General features: G+C 43.2%; 3 protein-coding genes across 3 annotated transcripts; 1 reads left to right on the top strand and 2 right to left on the bottom strand.

Annotated features, from left to right (window-relative positions):
- Positions 1-487: 487 nt before the first annotated feature.
- On the top strand, positions 488-3,917 carry epdl1 (ependymin-like 1). Its single transcript, XM_056443130.1, has 6 exons — positions 488-597; positions 848-882; positions 1,089-1,223; positions 2,544-2,730; positions 2,838-2,925; positions 3,553-3,917. The coding sequence occupies exons 1-6, from the start codon at positions 531-533 to the stop codon at positions 3,683-3,685; spliced, it is 645 nt and encodes a 214-aa protein (XP_056299105.1). The 5' UTR covers positions 488-530; the 3' UTR covers positions 3,686-3,917.
- A 1-nt stretch (position 3,918) lies between these two features.
- On the bottom strand, positions 3,919-6,641 carry cskmt (citrate synthase lysine methyltransferase). The gene is made up of 2 exons (XM_056443129.1): positions 6,523-6,641; positions 3,919-5,629 (listed from the first exon to the last, which is right to left on the bottom strand). Exons 1-2 carry the CDS (start codon positions 6,605-6,607, stop codon positions 4,935-4,937), a joined length of 780 nt encoding a protein of 259 aa, XP_056299104.1. The 5' UTR covers positions 6,608-6,641; the 3' UTR covers positions 3,919-4,934.
- A 670-nt stretch (positions 6,642-7,311) lies between these two features.
- LOC130211703 (ubiquitin thioesterase OTUB1-like) lies at positions 7,312-11,611 on the bottom strand. The gene is made up of 7 exons (XM_056442651.1): positions 11,551-11,611; positions 10,516-10,577; positions 9,751-9,849; positions 9,484-9,602; positions 9,096-9,180; positions 7,907-8,101; positions 7,312-7,656 (listed from the first exon to the last, which is right to left on the bottom strand). Exons 1-7 carry the CDS (start codon positions 11,594-11,596, stop codon positions 7,459-7,461), a joined length of 804 nt encoding a protein of 267 aa, XP_056298626.1. The 5' UTR covers positions 11,597-11,611; the 3' UTR covers positions 7,312-7,458.
- Positions 11,612-13,206: the final 1,595 nt, after the last annotated feature.

Genomic DNA, 13,206 nt, shown 5'->3' with positions numbered 1-13,206 from the left:
AACTGAGTTAACGCGTTATTTTTCACAGCACTAGTATTAACATGCAAATGATCATGTGTAGGCCCCCTCTGGGGGGGTGGGGGGGGGGGGGTCCTCCTCTATCGCCCCTCCCTCTGGAATTCTCTCCACCAACTCTGCACTTTAGACTATTTTAACAACCAGCTTTTAACCTGTGATGATAGATATGTGTGTTTTTGTTTCTCGTGGTTTTTAATCTCTCTTGTTATTGATTTATCGATTCTGCTCTCATGTGATCACCTTATTAAAGCGTAATACCAATAAAATGCATCATTATTATTATTATTATTAGAGGGAACATAAAGTGCACCTCCTCTGCAGGGAGAGGTGTGTATATGGCTTTTTTTAATCTAGATCAGCTTTTCACCCACGAGAGCAGCGGGGTGGAACATAAACCCAGGAGGCAGGACTTCCTCCTGAAGCCTGAGTGTGTGTTTATAAGGAAGCAGCCCTCCTTTCAAGCACCAGAGTGTGTGTGGAGTGTGTGTGAGCGTGTGTGTGGAGTCCTGAATATGCAGCTCCTTGTGGTGGTAACGTGCCTCCTGGCAGGCTGCCTGGCCCAGAGGCCTCACCCGTGCTGTAAGTACAACTCATCTCTTCTTTCTCACGACATCGTATTCTTTCCTCAATGCTCAACGTCGTCTTTATTGACAATTTCCCATTTGTTGAACACACGGAAGATCGAAAGTGTGTTTGTCTCTTGTCCGACATGAAGTGAGTCATAATAATAGTGATAAAAGTGAAAACGGTTCACGGCAACTGTGTCCAATGCTGAATGAGACTTATGTAAATGTGTGTGTGACGTCGCTCCTCTTCTCCCTCAACACAGCGAGTCCTCGCCTTCTGAGCGGAGACCTCACCGTGGTGAGTCAAGTGACTTCACATTGTTATTGCTGCAGGGAGACATTCAGGGTTAATTGCTCAAGGACACATCGACTAGGGCGGGGATTGAACCCGCCAACCCCCTGAATGAAGGACAGACCTGCTACCCACAGCGTCACAAAGCAGAGTGACTGTGTGAAAGAGGGCGATGTCATCCCTCTCTCTCTCCCTCTCTCTCTTCTCTCCAGTCCACACAGAATGAGAAGCTGTGGACCGGCGCCAAGTACCTGTACGATGCTCTGGGCCAGCGGATCCGGGTGATGGAGATCGGCGCGTACGAGAATAAGTCCTTCACCTACGACGCTCTGCTGCTCTACAAAGAGGTGACCGCTGGCACCGAGAAAAGATGAACAATAACCCTTTTGTTGAATTAGAAGCACTCAGAGGCAAATACATGTGACCCCACTGAGCAATATGAACCCACAGTCGGATTGAATGAGTGATGTGTTGTCTCACACACACGAGGAGTAAGAGTCATCATTGGACAGGAGCCCTCAGGGGACTTATTTTAAATTTTAACGTATAGTTGACCTGCGTAGAGTCTTTTCAAGTCTCCATTTTCTTCTTAATTAATATGGATATTTTCATATGAAAAGTGATTTTTGCTTCTTTTTTTAACTTTATAGTCATAACACAAACATATGTGGACAACGCTATTGTGAAATTACATTCGCATTTTTTTAAGTGTGTATCTTTATTTTTCTAATGTCCGCTATGGGCCGAGTTGCCATGGAGAAGTGCAGAGGGGCTTATATTATTATATTATACTATATTATTATGGGAGTACAAATTTGATGTGGACCTTGCAAATGATTTACTTGAGGAGCGGTGCTTCGCTTATCAGGCATTTTAAACGTCGATGTGTTGGAGTTCACAGGAACCGCAATAATCCGTCTCCATCAAAATAATATATAAAGTAAATGGAAGTAGTCGTGTGAACAGACAGATTTAATGCAACATGGCAAGAGCAGAATTTAGAGATATTCTAATATTTAATATCAAATCGTTCGACAGTAATACGCTGCATTAAAACTCCTCTCTTTTCTTTATTTTATTTTTTTATATACTTGATATTTTATTTATTTTTACAGAAATACAACCCTCAAAAGTAAGAATGTATAATAATAATAATAATAAAACATCCAAATAAAGTAAAAATGAACCATGCATCTGGCCAAGAAGGGCCATAAGGAAAAATAATTCTAAATAAGGAAGCAAAAAAGAAATCCAAACAACCATGCAACACCAACGTTGTTAGTCATAAGTTCATAAACAGATCTCTAGTACAACATTTATTCAAATAGTTCTATTCACAGGGTATCTTTAACTTAGTTTCAAACTTATATATATGGGTTGCATCTTGGTGAAACATAGTGATTTTCTTTTTAAGAGATACTGAAACTCCTTTTCACTCATAAATGCACATGAATCACGAGTTAGATGTGGCAGCGCAACCAGACGAGCAGGTTTATGAGCATAAGAAACCTCCAGGTCACACAGGCATGTGCTTCATCACACGCTGCTCCCGCCCTCTTTCCTCCTCGATTGACTTGCTGTTCACAGGAGATCATTATATTATATATAAGTGTGGAAGAAACGTGAAATTAATACAAAAATAAGCAATCGTCATCCTCCTCCACCAGCGTGTCATGTATGAGATCAACCAACATGACCGCACCTGCAAGAAGATGCCTCTGAAGGGAGACTTCCAGCCGATGGCCATCCCCAAGAACGCGACTCTGGCCGGTCAGATTATTCTGGGCAGCTCGTCTGGACCCGGACAAGGACTGCTGGTCAACACGTGGATGGGAGACCTGCCCGAGAAAGCAGGTGAGAGAACACGTGGAGGTCTACCTTAACCATCCATCCATCCATCATCCATCCATCATCCATCTCGGGTCTATTAATATTTTCTTTTTCCATCTCTGGCCTCACAGGAAAGTTCATGAGCACGGTGACTGAATTCGGTTGTATTCCCATCAGCACCGTGTACCACACGCCGAAGTTCGGATGGATGGTGACCACGTGAGTCAGAAACACACCAGGGCAAAGGTCAAAACTGCCCCTAAGAAAGATCATGTTGCCCCTGATATGACGAGGCGGGGCGAAAGATGCCCCCATCATGTCCTCTAATAGTTCTGATATTTAATAGCGTTGTTCTTTTACAAAGAACAAATAAATCACTAAATATATTTTTTTAATGCTAAGAAATAAGTTATAATTCATAATAATTGTTTAAAAAAATCTAATAACAATAAATAACCACAAAAAAATAAGAATACAAATATGAGTCTGATTTATGTTTTCTGTTTGTTTTTTGTTAAAATAATCTCAGAAAACACTTTTAATTTGTAGATTACAGCCTAATATTGTTATTATTGCCATTTTTATGACAATATCTCATATCCTGTAAGCCTCAATAAGTATATTTATTATTTTTTGAACAAAGGTTAAATGTTATTTCACAAGTTTCAAAAAGTGTCCCCAATTTTTAAATGCTCCTGGATTTCAGTCAGTGGGGCAGAAACTGCCCCTAAATAATCTGTACATGTTCCCCTGAGTGAGTTCACCTCCACAACGGGCGCGAAGGACAGAGGGACGTCTGTCAATCATGAATATGAGATGATGTCATTACGTCTTTCTGGTTTCCAGCTTCTTCAACAACGTGGTGGGGATCTCGGACCCCGGGCAGCTCAACCCGCCGGCCTACTGCCTGAATGCCGGGGTGAAGGTTGAGGAAGAGGAGCCGACCGATTTCCTCAGCTTGTTCCTCAACAAGCTGTGAGCGCCTCGTTGGAGATGAATCAGTGCGGCGCTACTGAATCAGAGCTTTGTGACGTGGTGAATCACGTGTACTCCTGCAAGGTGTAATGTCAAACTCAATATTAGGTTTTTTCCATATTTCTGTCTATTTTCAAATCAACAATTACATTTTAGAAAGCTAAGAAACCTGCTGATGTGTGAGCATTATGTCATGTTTATTCATAAGCGCTGAAGAATAAAAAATAAAAAAATTACTGTGCTTGTTGTGTATTTTTATTCAGTCAATCATGACAATACAATATGATTCCACATAATATACAAAACAGAGACTGAAAAGGTGCAGGTAGAAACAAAAAAAAGCTTATATATTCCTATCCTAAATTATTATAATCAAATAAATAAGAAAATGCATTACAGATATTGTGTTTATTAATGGTGAATGTCTTTTGTCATATTGAACTTTCCCATTGTGGCATCCCCAAATACAACATAAACAGTTGCTGTTCCGGTCCACTAGAGGGCGCCGAGTCTCTGCTGTCAGCAGGATGAGACTGCAGACTCTAATACCGACAGGTGAGTTCATCAGGTGAGGTCCTCACACGCCTGCAGCAGTGCGGAGTTGTGCAAACCCATAATACACCACTCTTATCAGATGTGTTGCTCAACTCCATCAGCACCAACACGATGAGGTGTTGGTGCTGCAACGTTTCCTAAAACACGGACACGACTCAGGAAACGCCAAACTGGACCCGAATGTAGAGAAAGCAGGCAGAAAATCCATTCAGGTGTTTAATTAAAGTGGATCTATAGGCGTTCTAGGGTCTGATGACAGGTGACGTCATGGGACCAGGACTGGCAAGAGTCTGAGAACATCTAGTGGCTGGTCTGGGGACTGCAGCTCTGGGGAGTGACCAGAGGAGACCGGGACGAACAGAACCACCGACCCACTAGTCCGACTCCCTAACATCTAGATAGTTGAAGTGGTTTGAGATCCAGAAACTGGAGGATCTTAAGTTCGGACTCAGACTTTATTAAGCTCTGTGTTGCCAGCTCTGCAAAAGTAATTCTAACACACAAATTAAAGCTTTTATAATATCATATTTCCCCCCCTTTCCGGTTACTTTTAAACAAGTGAATCTCTTGTCTCCGCGGTCTGACTCGGGCCGGATCTCTCTCTCTCAGTTCCGGACCGTGGAGGTCCAGGTGGCTCCGACGTTCCGGGTCGTGTCTGCGCCTCATGAAAAACTCGTTTTATATTACACGTAGAAGTATTACAACCACCCAGATGAAGGAGGTTTCTCCTCAATCGAGCGAGGAGTCACTCGGTAGCAGTAGTACGTCATTCCCCGCAGCTCCCCGACCTCGTGCACGCCGACGTCTGCCGCCACCCCGCCCGCCTCCGTCTCCAGCCACAGCAGCCTGGCGTCGGGGTCTTCGTCGGAGAACTGGAGCAGAGACCCGGAGCTCCTCAACGCCGTCAAACACTGCTGCAGCGCCAGAGCCGCCTTCCGTTTCCCGGCCTTGGACCTCAACAAGGCATCCGTGGTGCCCTTATCCACCACGAGGTCCACGCTGCGAGCGCCGTAGCGCGTGTGGAGCCGCGTGCAGTCCAGCTCCACGAACTCCAACCGAGAGGAAGCACTGTGAGCTCGGAGGGCTTGGGCTCGGACTTGTTCCTGCATCAGTCGCACGGCTATGGGGGAGATGTCTGCACAGGTGACCCGGACCGGGAGAGGAGAGTGCCGGTAAATGCAGGGCCCTAAAGCAGAGGTGCCACAGCCCATATCCAGGACCTGGAGCAGGCCGTCTGGGCGGGGCGCGGCCTGCAAGAGGGGCATGATGAAGTCCCGGACCGCCTCGAAGCCAAAGAACCACTCAAAGTTCTTGAAGGCGCTCATCCCGCTGCTGCTCTCGGCGTAGAAGCGGTCCCAGGTGGCTTTCTTGTCCATGTTTTCGATCAGCTCAGCTGGGCAGAAGCACAGGTGGGATTGTGAGTTCGGAAGTGAACTTCAGCAGGAAAACACGGACGCAACTTATCGGAGTGGCTCCATGCTCGGCATTATTTGAGGGACTTTGTTTTAAAAAATTGTTTGAAATATGTCAATTTAATATGTCGTTGCTCATTTTAGAAACTACCAGTAAAAAGATTTAGAACACTTCCCCCATGTTTACAGTTTTTATTGAAATGTAAGAAGTTAAAGTGAATAACCTGAAATGGGACAAAGGTCAGAGGCAAACTGCTAAGTTTTGGTTAGCAAAAACTGAAAAATAATGTTCATTTCAGAGTTATACAAAAGTGCCTTTTTCAGGGAACAATTAATGGGTTAACAACTTGCAGCTGTTCTGCAATAGGAATAACTTTTATTTATTCGCTTATTTGTTTTACGCTTTAATTTCAGAGTACATTAATAAATTAAACTGTGTACATTTCAATAAAAACTGGAAAAAATTTAAGTGATCTAAAACTTTTGACCGGAAGTGTATATTTTCTGATAACATTATTGTCTTGGGTCCTTAGAAGCGACTCAACTTTTCAAGTTTCAATCGCCCATTGAAATGATAGTAAGATGGTAAGTGCCGGGTCACGAGTGAACGTGAAGCAGAGCTACAAACACTACAGTCCCGTTATTAAATGCTCCCCTTGTGAAGATGTTAATACAAACTTTTAAGTCAAACGAAGACGTTAGAAGCGATTGAACAGACGGTAACGTAACTAACCTACTCATATATAACCACTCCAGCGTTATAGCTAGCCTTTAGCTATCTTAAGCTATCTGACTGCCGAGCTTCGCCATGTGTTACTGTCACAACACCGAGAAGCGTGCAGCGAGTGCAGCCAAACATGACGACTGACCCCACCTGTGAGAGAGGAGTGGCGCCGCACTGCACAGGCTGCCGCTCTCCTCCCGGCCGACAAGGTCAGCGACTTCGTAAACGGAGACATCTTTCCTCCTTCGCTTGTCCTCGGTCTCCTCCGGCGACAGACCTCTCACTCTGCTCACATCTCTCGGTCGCAAAAGCAGCAGAGAAAACCGGCGCCCGCGAAACCGGTAACGAGTTAGCGTCTGTTGTTTTAGTAGACGATCATCTTTGAAGAGGGCTGCGCAAGCAGCTGTGACGCGTCCTGCGCATGTGTACATCCAGATGTAAACAAAGTATACCCCAAACTGTTAACTGCTGTAGTAATTTCAGTAAAAAATTATCGTTGCTGTATAATGAAAGCACAATAAATATGCGCAATGGGTACAAGTAACTAATACAGTTGTATAGGTTGAATTCATGCCAGCACGGATTGATGGGGCTCATTTAATTTTGCTTAACAATTTCATTGTTTTATTAGTTTCATTCGCCAAGAGGAATTGTACTTTTACGGTCAATCTAACCAAAAGGAAGAAGAAAAAATAAAAGAGATAAGATGTAAATCCCTTTCATAAAACTCAATGAAACACAGTGTAATAAAGGAAAACAATCCAACATAAAGCAAGTAGATAACATTTACAACCACAAAAGAAAATAAAAAAAACCTGTACAACTCTAAATGCCTGGATTCACTTCTACTTTTTCCAAAGATTTTTTTTATTAACCATGTCACGATGACTGAGGGTAGACTTGGGAATTTGGGCCGAGAAGCGTAAGGGAGACATGTAATGTGATTTCATCTTTTATTTAGTTCAAATACACGAGTGTAGTCTCATACACAGATGTATCCTTCATCAATGTGGCTGCTTTTTTTTTTTTAACCCACAGCTGTATCGTACAGCAGGAGGAGAATGAGGTGGGCTGGGGTTAGGAGTGTTATTTGTACAAGATGTCGTAATGGCCGGGTCGATAGAGGAGGAAAATGCGTGGGTCGCCGCCTTCAGGGAAAACGTGGTGATTGACTGTTCCTCCCTCTCCTCTGTCCATGTACTCCACCAGGATGGATACGTCCAGGGCCTGGGCTAAGGCGATGATGTGAATGTGATCACTTTCTTTAGACATGGGCTCCACCTCCTGGAGAAAAAACAAAAGAAGAACAAAACATTAAGTGTCAGTAAGTATTCACATACCGTTAATGGTGAGATACTAAACACTGCAATCACCCATTAAACATTGTAATTCACCAAAGGCTGACTGTACTCTTTTATATTCACGTGCATGCTAAAAAACAACTGGAATAATGAGAACTTTCCACGGCGGTGAGTATTTTTTCTATTAATAACACAAACTGGCAAACGAGGGAAAAGGTGACGAGACCACGCACCTGCTGACAGAACTCCTTGACGGAGCGTCCTCCCTCGATGAAGTGCTGGAAGAACCCAAACTCCCGCTGCAGGTAGCCCGAGGTGAGCAGCCGCAGGTACACGACCACGTAGTCCGACATGTTCTGCTCGTTGAAGGAGTTCAGCAGCTCCTGCAGACTCGGCTGCTTCTCACACTGTTCGATCAGGTCCATGAACTTGGGAGGAAAGACAGTCACAGAATTAAAATTCATCATTCAAAATTCAGCCTGATCATTTGTGGCCTTTCAATGGAATTGTGTCGCGATGACGTCATGTTGTGACACACAGTCGCCTCATCGAAACTCATAATAACAAGCACATGTAAACTCAAATTGATTAGGATATTAAAATGGACACTCGGCTTACGGGAACAGCCCACCGTAGGAAAATCAACGTATTGTTTTAATCGGCTTACTCTGTAAGTGTGTGAATGCATGTTAGAAGTATAGACGTAACAGCATTGATGAAACATAAGAAGTAACGGTTAATGGGGACACCTTGTTGAAAATCGAAACTTGAAAAGTTTGTTTGTTTTTATTTTATGTATGTGTATGTGTGTGTGTGTGTGTGTGTGTGTGTATGTGTGTGTATATATGTGTATGTATATATGTATATTTATATGTATGTATGTATATATATGGTTCTTTGAAATAAGTTTTTTGAGAAATCATAGGTTAGGGCACTTATAAGCTAAACAGCTTCAGCCTCGATCCTTTCGGTCAGCCACTTTCTTCTTTTGTTGAATTTTGATTGTTGTATATTTTGCTGATCGAAATAAACTCAACTAAACTATGTAAACAAAAGTCAGTGTACAGTTGGAAATGTGTATTTATGATTGCCCAATAGCTGAAAGAGTTTACATGGTCATAAGTTCTGATTTAATCAGAGAAAAATCCTCATAACTCTGTATTTGTCATGTTCACAGAGGAGCAACCAAAAAGAAAGATGCTGTATCGTGATATATATATATATATCAAGATATGAAATGACCTATGCCATGCCAGAGGGCTTTGGCCATTTCGCCAAACCCTTACGGTACAACTTTTCCACTTGTGATCAGAAAGTCATTTTTGAATGAAACTTTTAAAAAACACTTCATGCTACTTCAGTTTTTCAGTAAAAATAAGTCAATGAACAATGAGTGTAATATTTCCTGCACAAGAAACTTACAGTGTTGTGAAAGTCTTCAATGGTGAACTCGGTGAAGCCCTCGTTAACCAGGTCCATTTTACTTTTAGTTGAAACGGCTTTGAACCTGTAGAGGTAAATACAATAATCCTGAGATTATGGCCCCCAGTGTTTGTCAGATTTGAAGTATCATGGAGAACAGTGAAGGCGGATCAAACAGGCAAATATCTCTGTGCACAAACATATTGGTTCAACAGACAACACAACGTCTAGTTGTTCAGTGACTGCACACACAACTGGCCCTGTGACAGATTTGTATTAAAAAAATGATGTAAATGAGTTCAGTCAATGGAAAACAAAGCTGTGCCAAAACAGACTTCAATGAGTGTGAGCGGCCGATAGCGACGACAGCACAAACTGCTCCACTCACTTCTGAAGTTCTTTGCTGTCGTCGAGCAGCGACTCGAGATGCGCGAAGCCAAACGCTCGGTAGAAACAGTTCCCGTCTGGTCGCGTTTTGCGTATGCACGAGTATTTTTTGTGTAGGTCCTGCAGCGGAAGGAGAAAAGAATGATACCAAATCGAACACAAAGACTGAATTGGAGTATGTGAGCAACGCTCCGGATGAACAGACACCCTGGACTGCGGAGGAGGACAGGCGCAGTCACTTAAGAGCAGGCGGCGCGGAGTGACTGACCTTGATCTTGAGCTGGTAAACCGTGTCATCCTCAGCGTACTCCCTCTGCAGCACCGCCAGGTTCTGTCGGTCCGACACCAAGGGGCTGTTGTTGGCTATCTACACACACACACAAAGACATCATGAGGGAATGCATGGAAAGACACGTCGCTTGTGGGTGCATCCGTCTTGACCCAACTCTATTCTTGTAGTCTGAGCAAAGGAAACAAACAAATCTATGCAATACAGAGCTTCCATATAGGATGTATCATGGTTGTTTCATAAAATAACTTCTTGTAATAATAGGCAATAGCTGTGCCGAATAATTTCATAGTTTTCTGAACAGGTCAAGGTCAATAACATTAGTTACTGGTTTTTTTTGCATTTTACATGGAAGCGGCACTCATTCAGACGTCGTCGGTGAAACTCACCGAGCTGTGTGAGCCTACGGGTGATGTTATGTATAAATATATATATACGATATTAATGGGATGAACCCAAACACGAGGGCGCTTGATGTTACAACGTTTGTGGGATGTCCACAACAAGTATGAAGCAGAAATAGTGTTTATTTCTTCCGTGGTGGATGGCGGAGATGACAACCGTTTCCACGGAGTAAAGCCACAGAGATAAGCCCCGCCCCCTCTAAGGCGCAAATGAAGCGAATGAAATAAACCACAACTTGTCGGACGAGTAAACTCACTCGAGTAAAGCTTTTGGTGTGAAACGCCGCATAAAAAACTGAAAATGAACTTTTCTGCTTCTCAATAAAAATGGATATCTCACCTCTTGCTGAATTCTGTCCTGTTGAGCAATGATGGCCTCATCATATGCGAGGCAGTTCCCCCCTGAAGCAGAGCAGGAAGGAACATGGGTCAGTTTAGATTAGAATAGTGTTAAAATTTAATTATTTATTTATATAAAGGCAGTAAGTAGCAAATAGCAGAGCAGTACTCCATTAAATAAGGACATGCACCCATGTAACCTGAACAATACAGCTGGATTAACCGTGGCATCATCAAAATGCAGAGGTGATTTTTCATTTTATTAAAAAAAGAACAACAACAAACGGATCAGAAGTATCTTGGATCATACATTTGTTCACGCACAAATAAATCTGTCCACGGTTCAGGTGGAGGAACCACCTGTGCAGACACTTTACACTTTATCAAAGTGGGTAAAATCAGACACTCAAGAGGTGAGATAATTAATCCTCTGATCATTTGTTGACATTAGGACTCAACCAACAACGCAGTCGCGTAAACAACACACATAACAACACGGGTGCACACGTAACTTAATGTAATGAAGCATGCGCGAATAAAACTACCATTTCTCCTCCTGTTTTCCCATCGCGCGCTGTCGCGACGAGCCTCAACGGGCGCGTGCTGCCAGTCAGCAGTTAACACGAAAACAACTTAATCCACAACACCAGCTCGCGTCAGTCACTCGGCTAGCTCGACCTGAGCGTAAACAACACACATCCCCGTCTCGACGAACGCGGTCGTGTTACCCACCAAACATGGGCGACTCCTACATGTAATATGACACGTATAGTTTTCACATTTCCTAAGGTAAAACACTCCGGGACTGTCACGTGCTGCGTCCCCGTCTGTATCTAAACAAGCGGTTTCTCTTTGTGTAGCATTGGTAGCTAGCTAGCTACCGTTAGCCGCTAGCCCGCTCGCCGTGGCCCGTCGCCCCCTCGCCGCTGCGTGTCGACAGCCTCCGGACCGGAGAGGCCGGCGGCCGGGCGGACCCTCCGGGGGCTCCGCTCGCCAGCGTCCCGACCTTATTTAGTGCGTGAAGTGTTTCTCTCACCCTCCACCTCTCCCTGTGATGATTCCTTCTGCTGCTCCTCCGCCATCTTAGCTGAGAGATCTGTTTCCTCCTTCTGCATGACCTCATCGTTACACACTTCCGGGCGAGTCCTATTCGTGTATCTCGTGCTTGTTTTGTTTGTATATTTGTGTGTGTGTGTGTGTGTGTGTGTTTGTTTGTTTGAGTGATTACAAAAAAAGAAAGTATAACAGTATTACGGTAGATTTGTGTCTTTATTTTTCTTTTCTTTTAAGTTTTAAGAGCAGATTTTTCGTTTATAAGTAAATTAATTGTTAATTTTTCTGATGTAACTATAATTTGTTGCTGCAAATCAAAAACCTTTGCTCTCAACAACAAAAAAAACCCTGCACTACAAGTTGAGTTTGGGCGTAGTGGTACACACTTTCATGTCAAGGGCCCTATGAACAGAATGGGCTTTGAACCTATAAACACAATCTTGTTTATGTTGTTCTCCCATTGTGATCGAACTGAAGTAGCCCATGATAAAAAATAAAAAAACTCTTCGTTGAACTGTTGCTGCGAGAAACATCCAAACACTACCTCATGTTCATAGTAGGGCCCTGGACAGAGGGCCAGGGCCGGATCACCATCCCCTCAAAGTGGTGCCCCTATAGGCTCCCAGACCCCAAGGGGCCCCACTGTGTTTACTTTGTTGTACATTGGTTTGTGGTATTGTGATTTTACTGTAAATTAGATTGGTAAAGGTATGTTTGGCAAAACTAAAATTATAACACAAAATGGGGTGTGCTCATACATTATTACCAATTATGTTCTTGCCTTGTATGACCCTGTGTCGAAATCCAGTTTTGAGTTTTTAGTGGATGTTATGCAAACACTGTGTCTTGTTTTGGATTAATTTGTACCATGTGCTAACTCAAACACAATGCATGAACGCATAACGTAACAGGACACATAGGCTACGCACCCAGAGTTCGAGGAATGGTTAATGCACCTGAATCCCTGCAAAAATTAAACTGGAGTCTTAACAGAAAATTTGCTGGCAAGACAAAATACATTTCAGTGTCATCTCTCCTATTTGATCCAGAACACAGTACGTTTAACATCAACGTTTTACAAAAACCATGCACGTTTATTTCAAACCCATCAATACAAACTGATACCCATACAAAGACCTCTTAAAGAAATGAAAATCTCGGGCAAGTGACCGGGAGGATAATTTCGCCAGATCCCAGTGGAATGCAGAGTCTTTCATCGTTCTGTCGTTTTGCATTAGGCTCATTCAGGTCCCTGCACTTTCCAGCAGTAAACATCAGGGGGCGCTGTCTCCAGCAAGAACAACCCACGTTCACACAAAACACCACTTATCTGTTGCTCTTACCTGTTGGGTGCCAGTACGTCGAATGGTACATTGCCTTTGCCACAAAACCCATATTTGTGTTGTATTTACAGAAGGTAACATAAATCGAACTATGTAATACATGTGTGGAGAACAAAATAATACTTCATATTTGCCAAAAAAAGCAAAAGTGATTGTTTTTTTTCCTATTTTCCCTATGGCACTTGGCTCCCCACATCGGGGCCGTAACAGAACCCAACACTGATGTATATAAAACATATCCACTGCTATTAAGCTACAGATAAATAATACATGTCTGGTTTTGACACAATACTAAA

Source organism: Pseudoliparis swirei, chromosome 21, assembly GCF_029220125.1.
Source record: "Pseudoliparis swirei isolate HS2019 ecotype Mariana Trench chromosome 21, NWPU_hadal_v1, whole genome shotgun sequence".
Lineage (NCBI taxonomy): Eukaryota > Metazoa > Chordata > Actinopteri > Perciformes > Liparidae > Pseudoliparis > Pseudoliparis swirei.
This window is presented reverse-complemented; position numbering and strand designations above follow the sequence as displayed.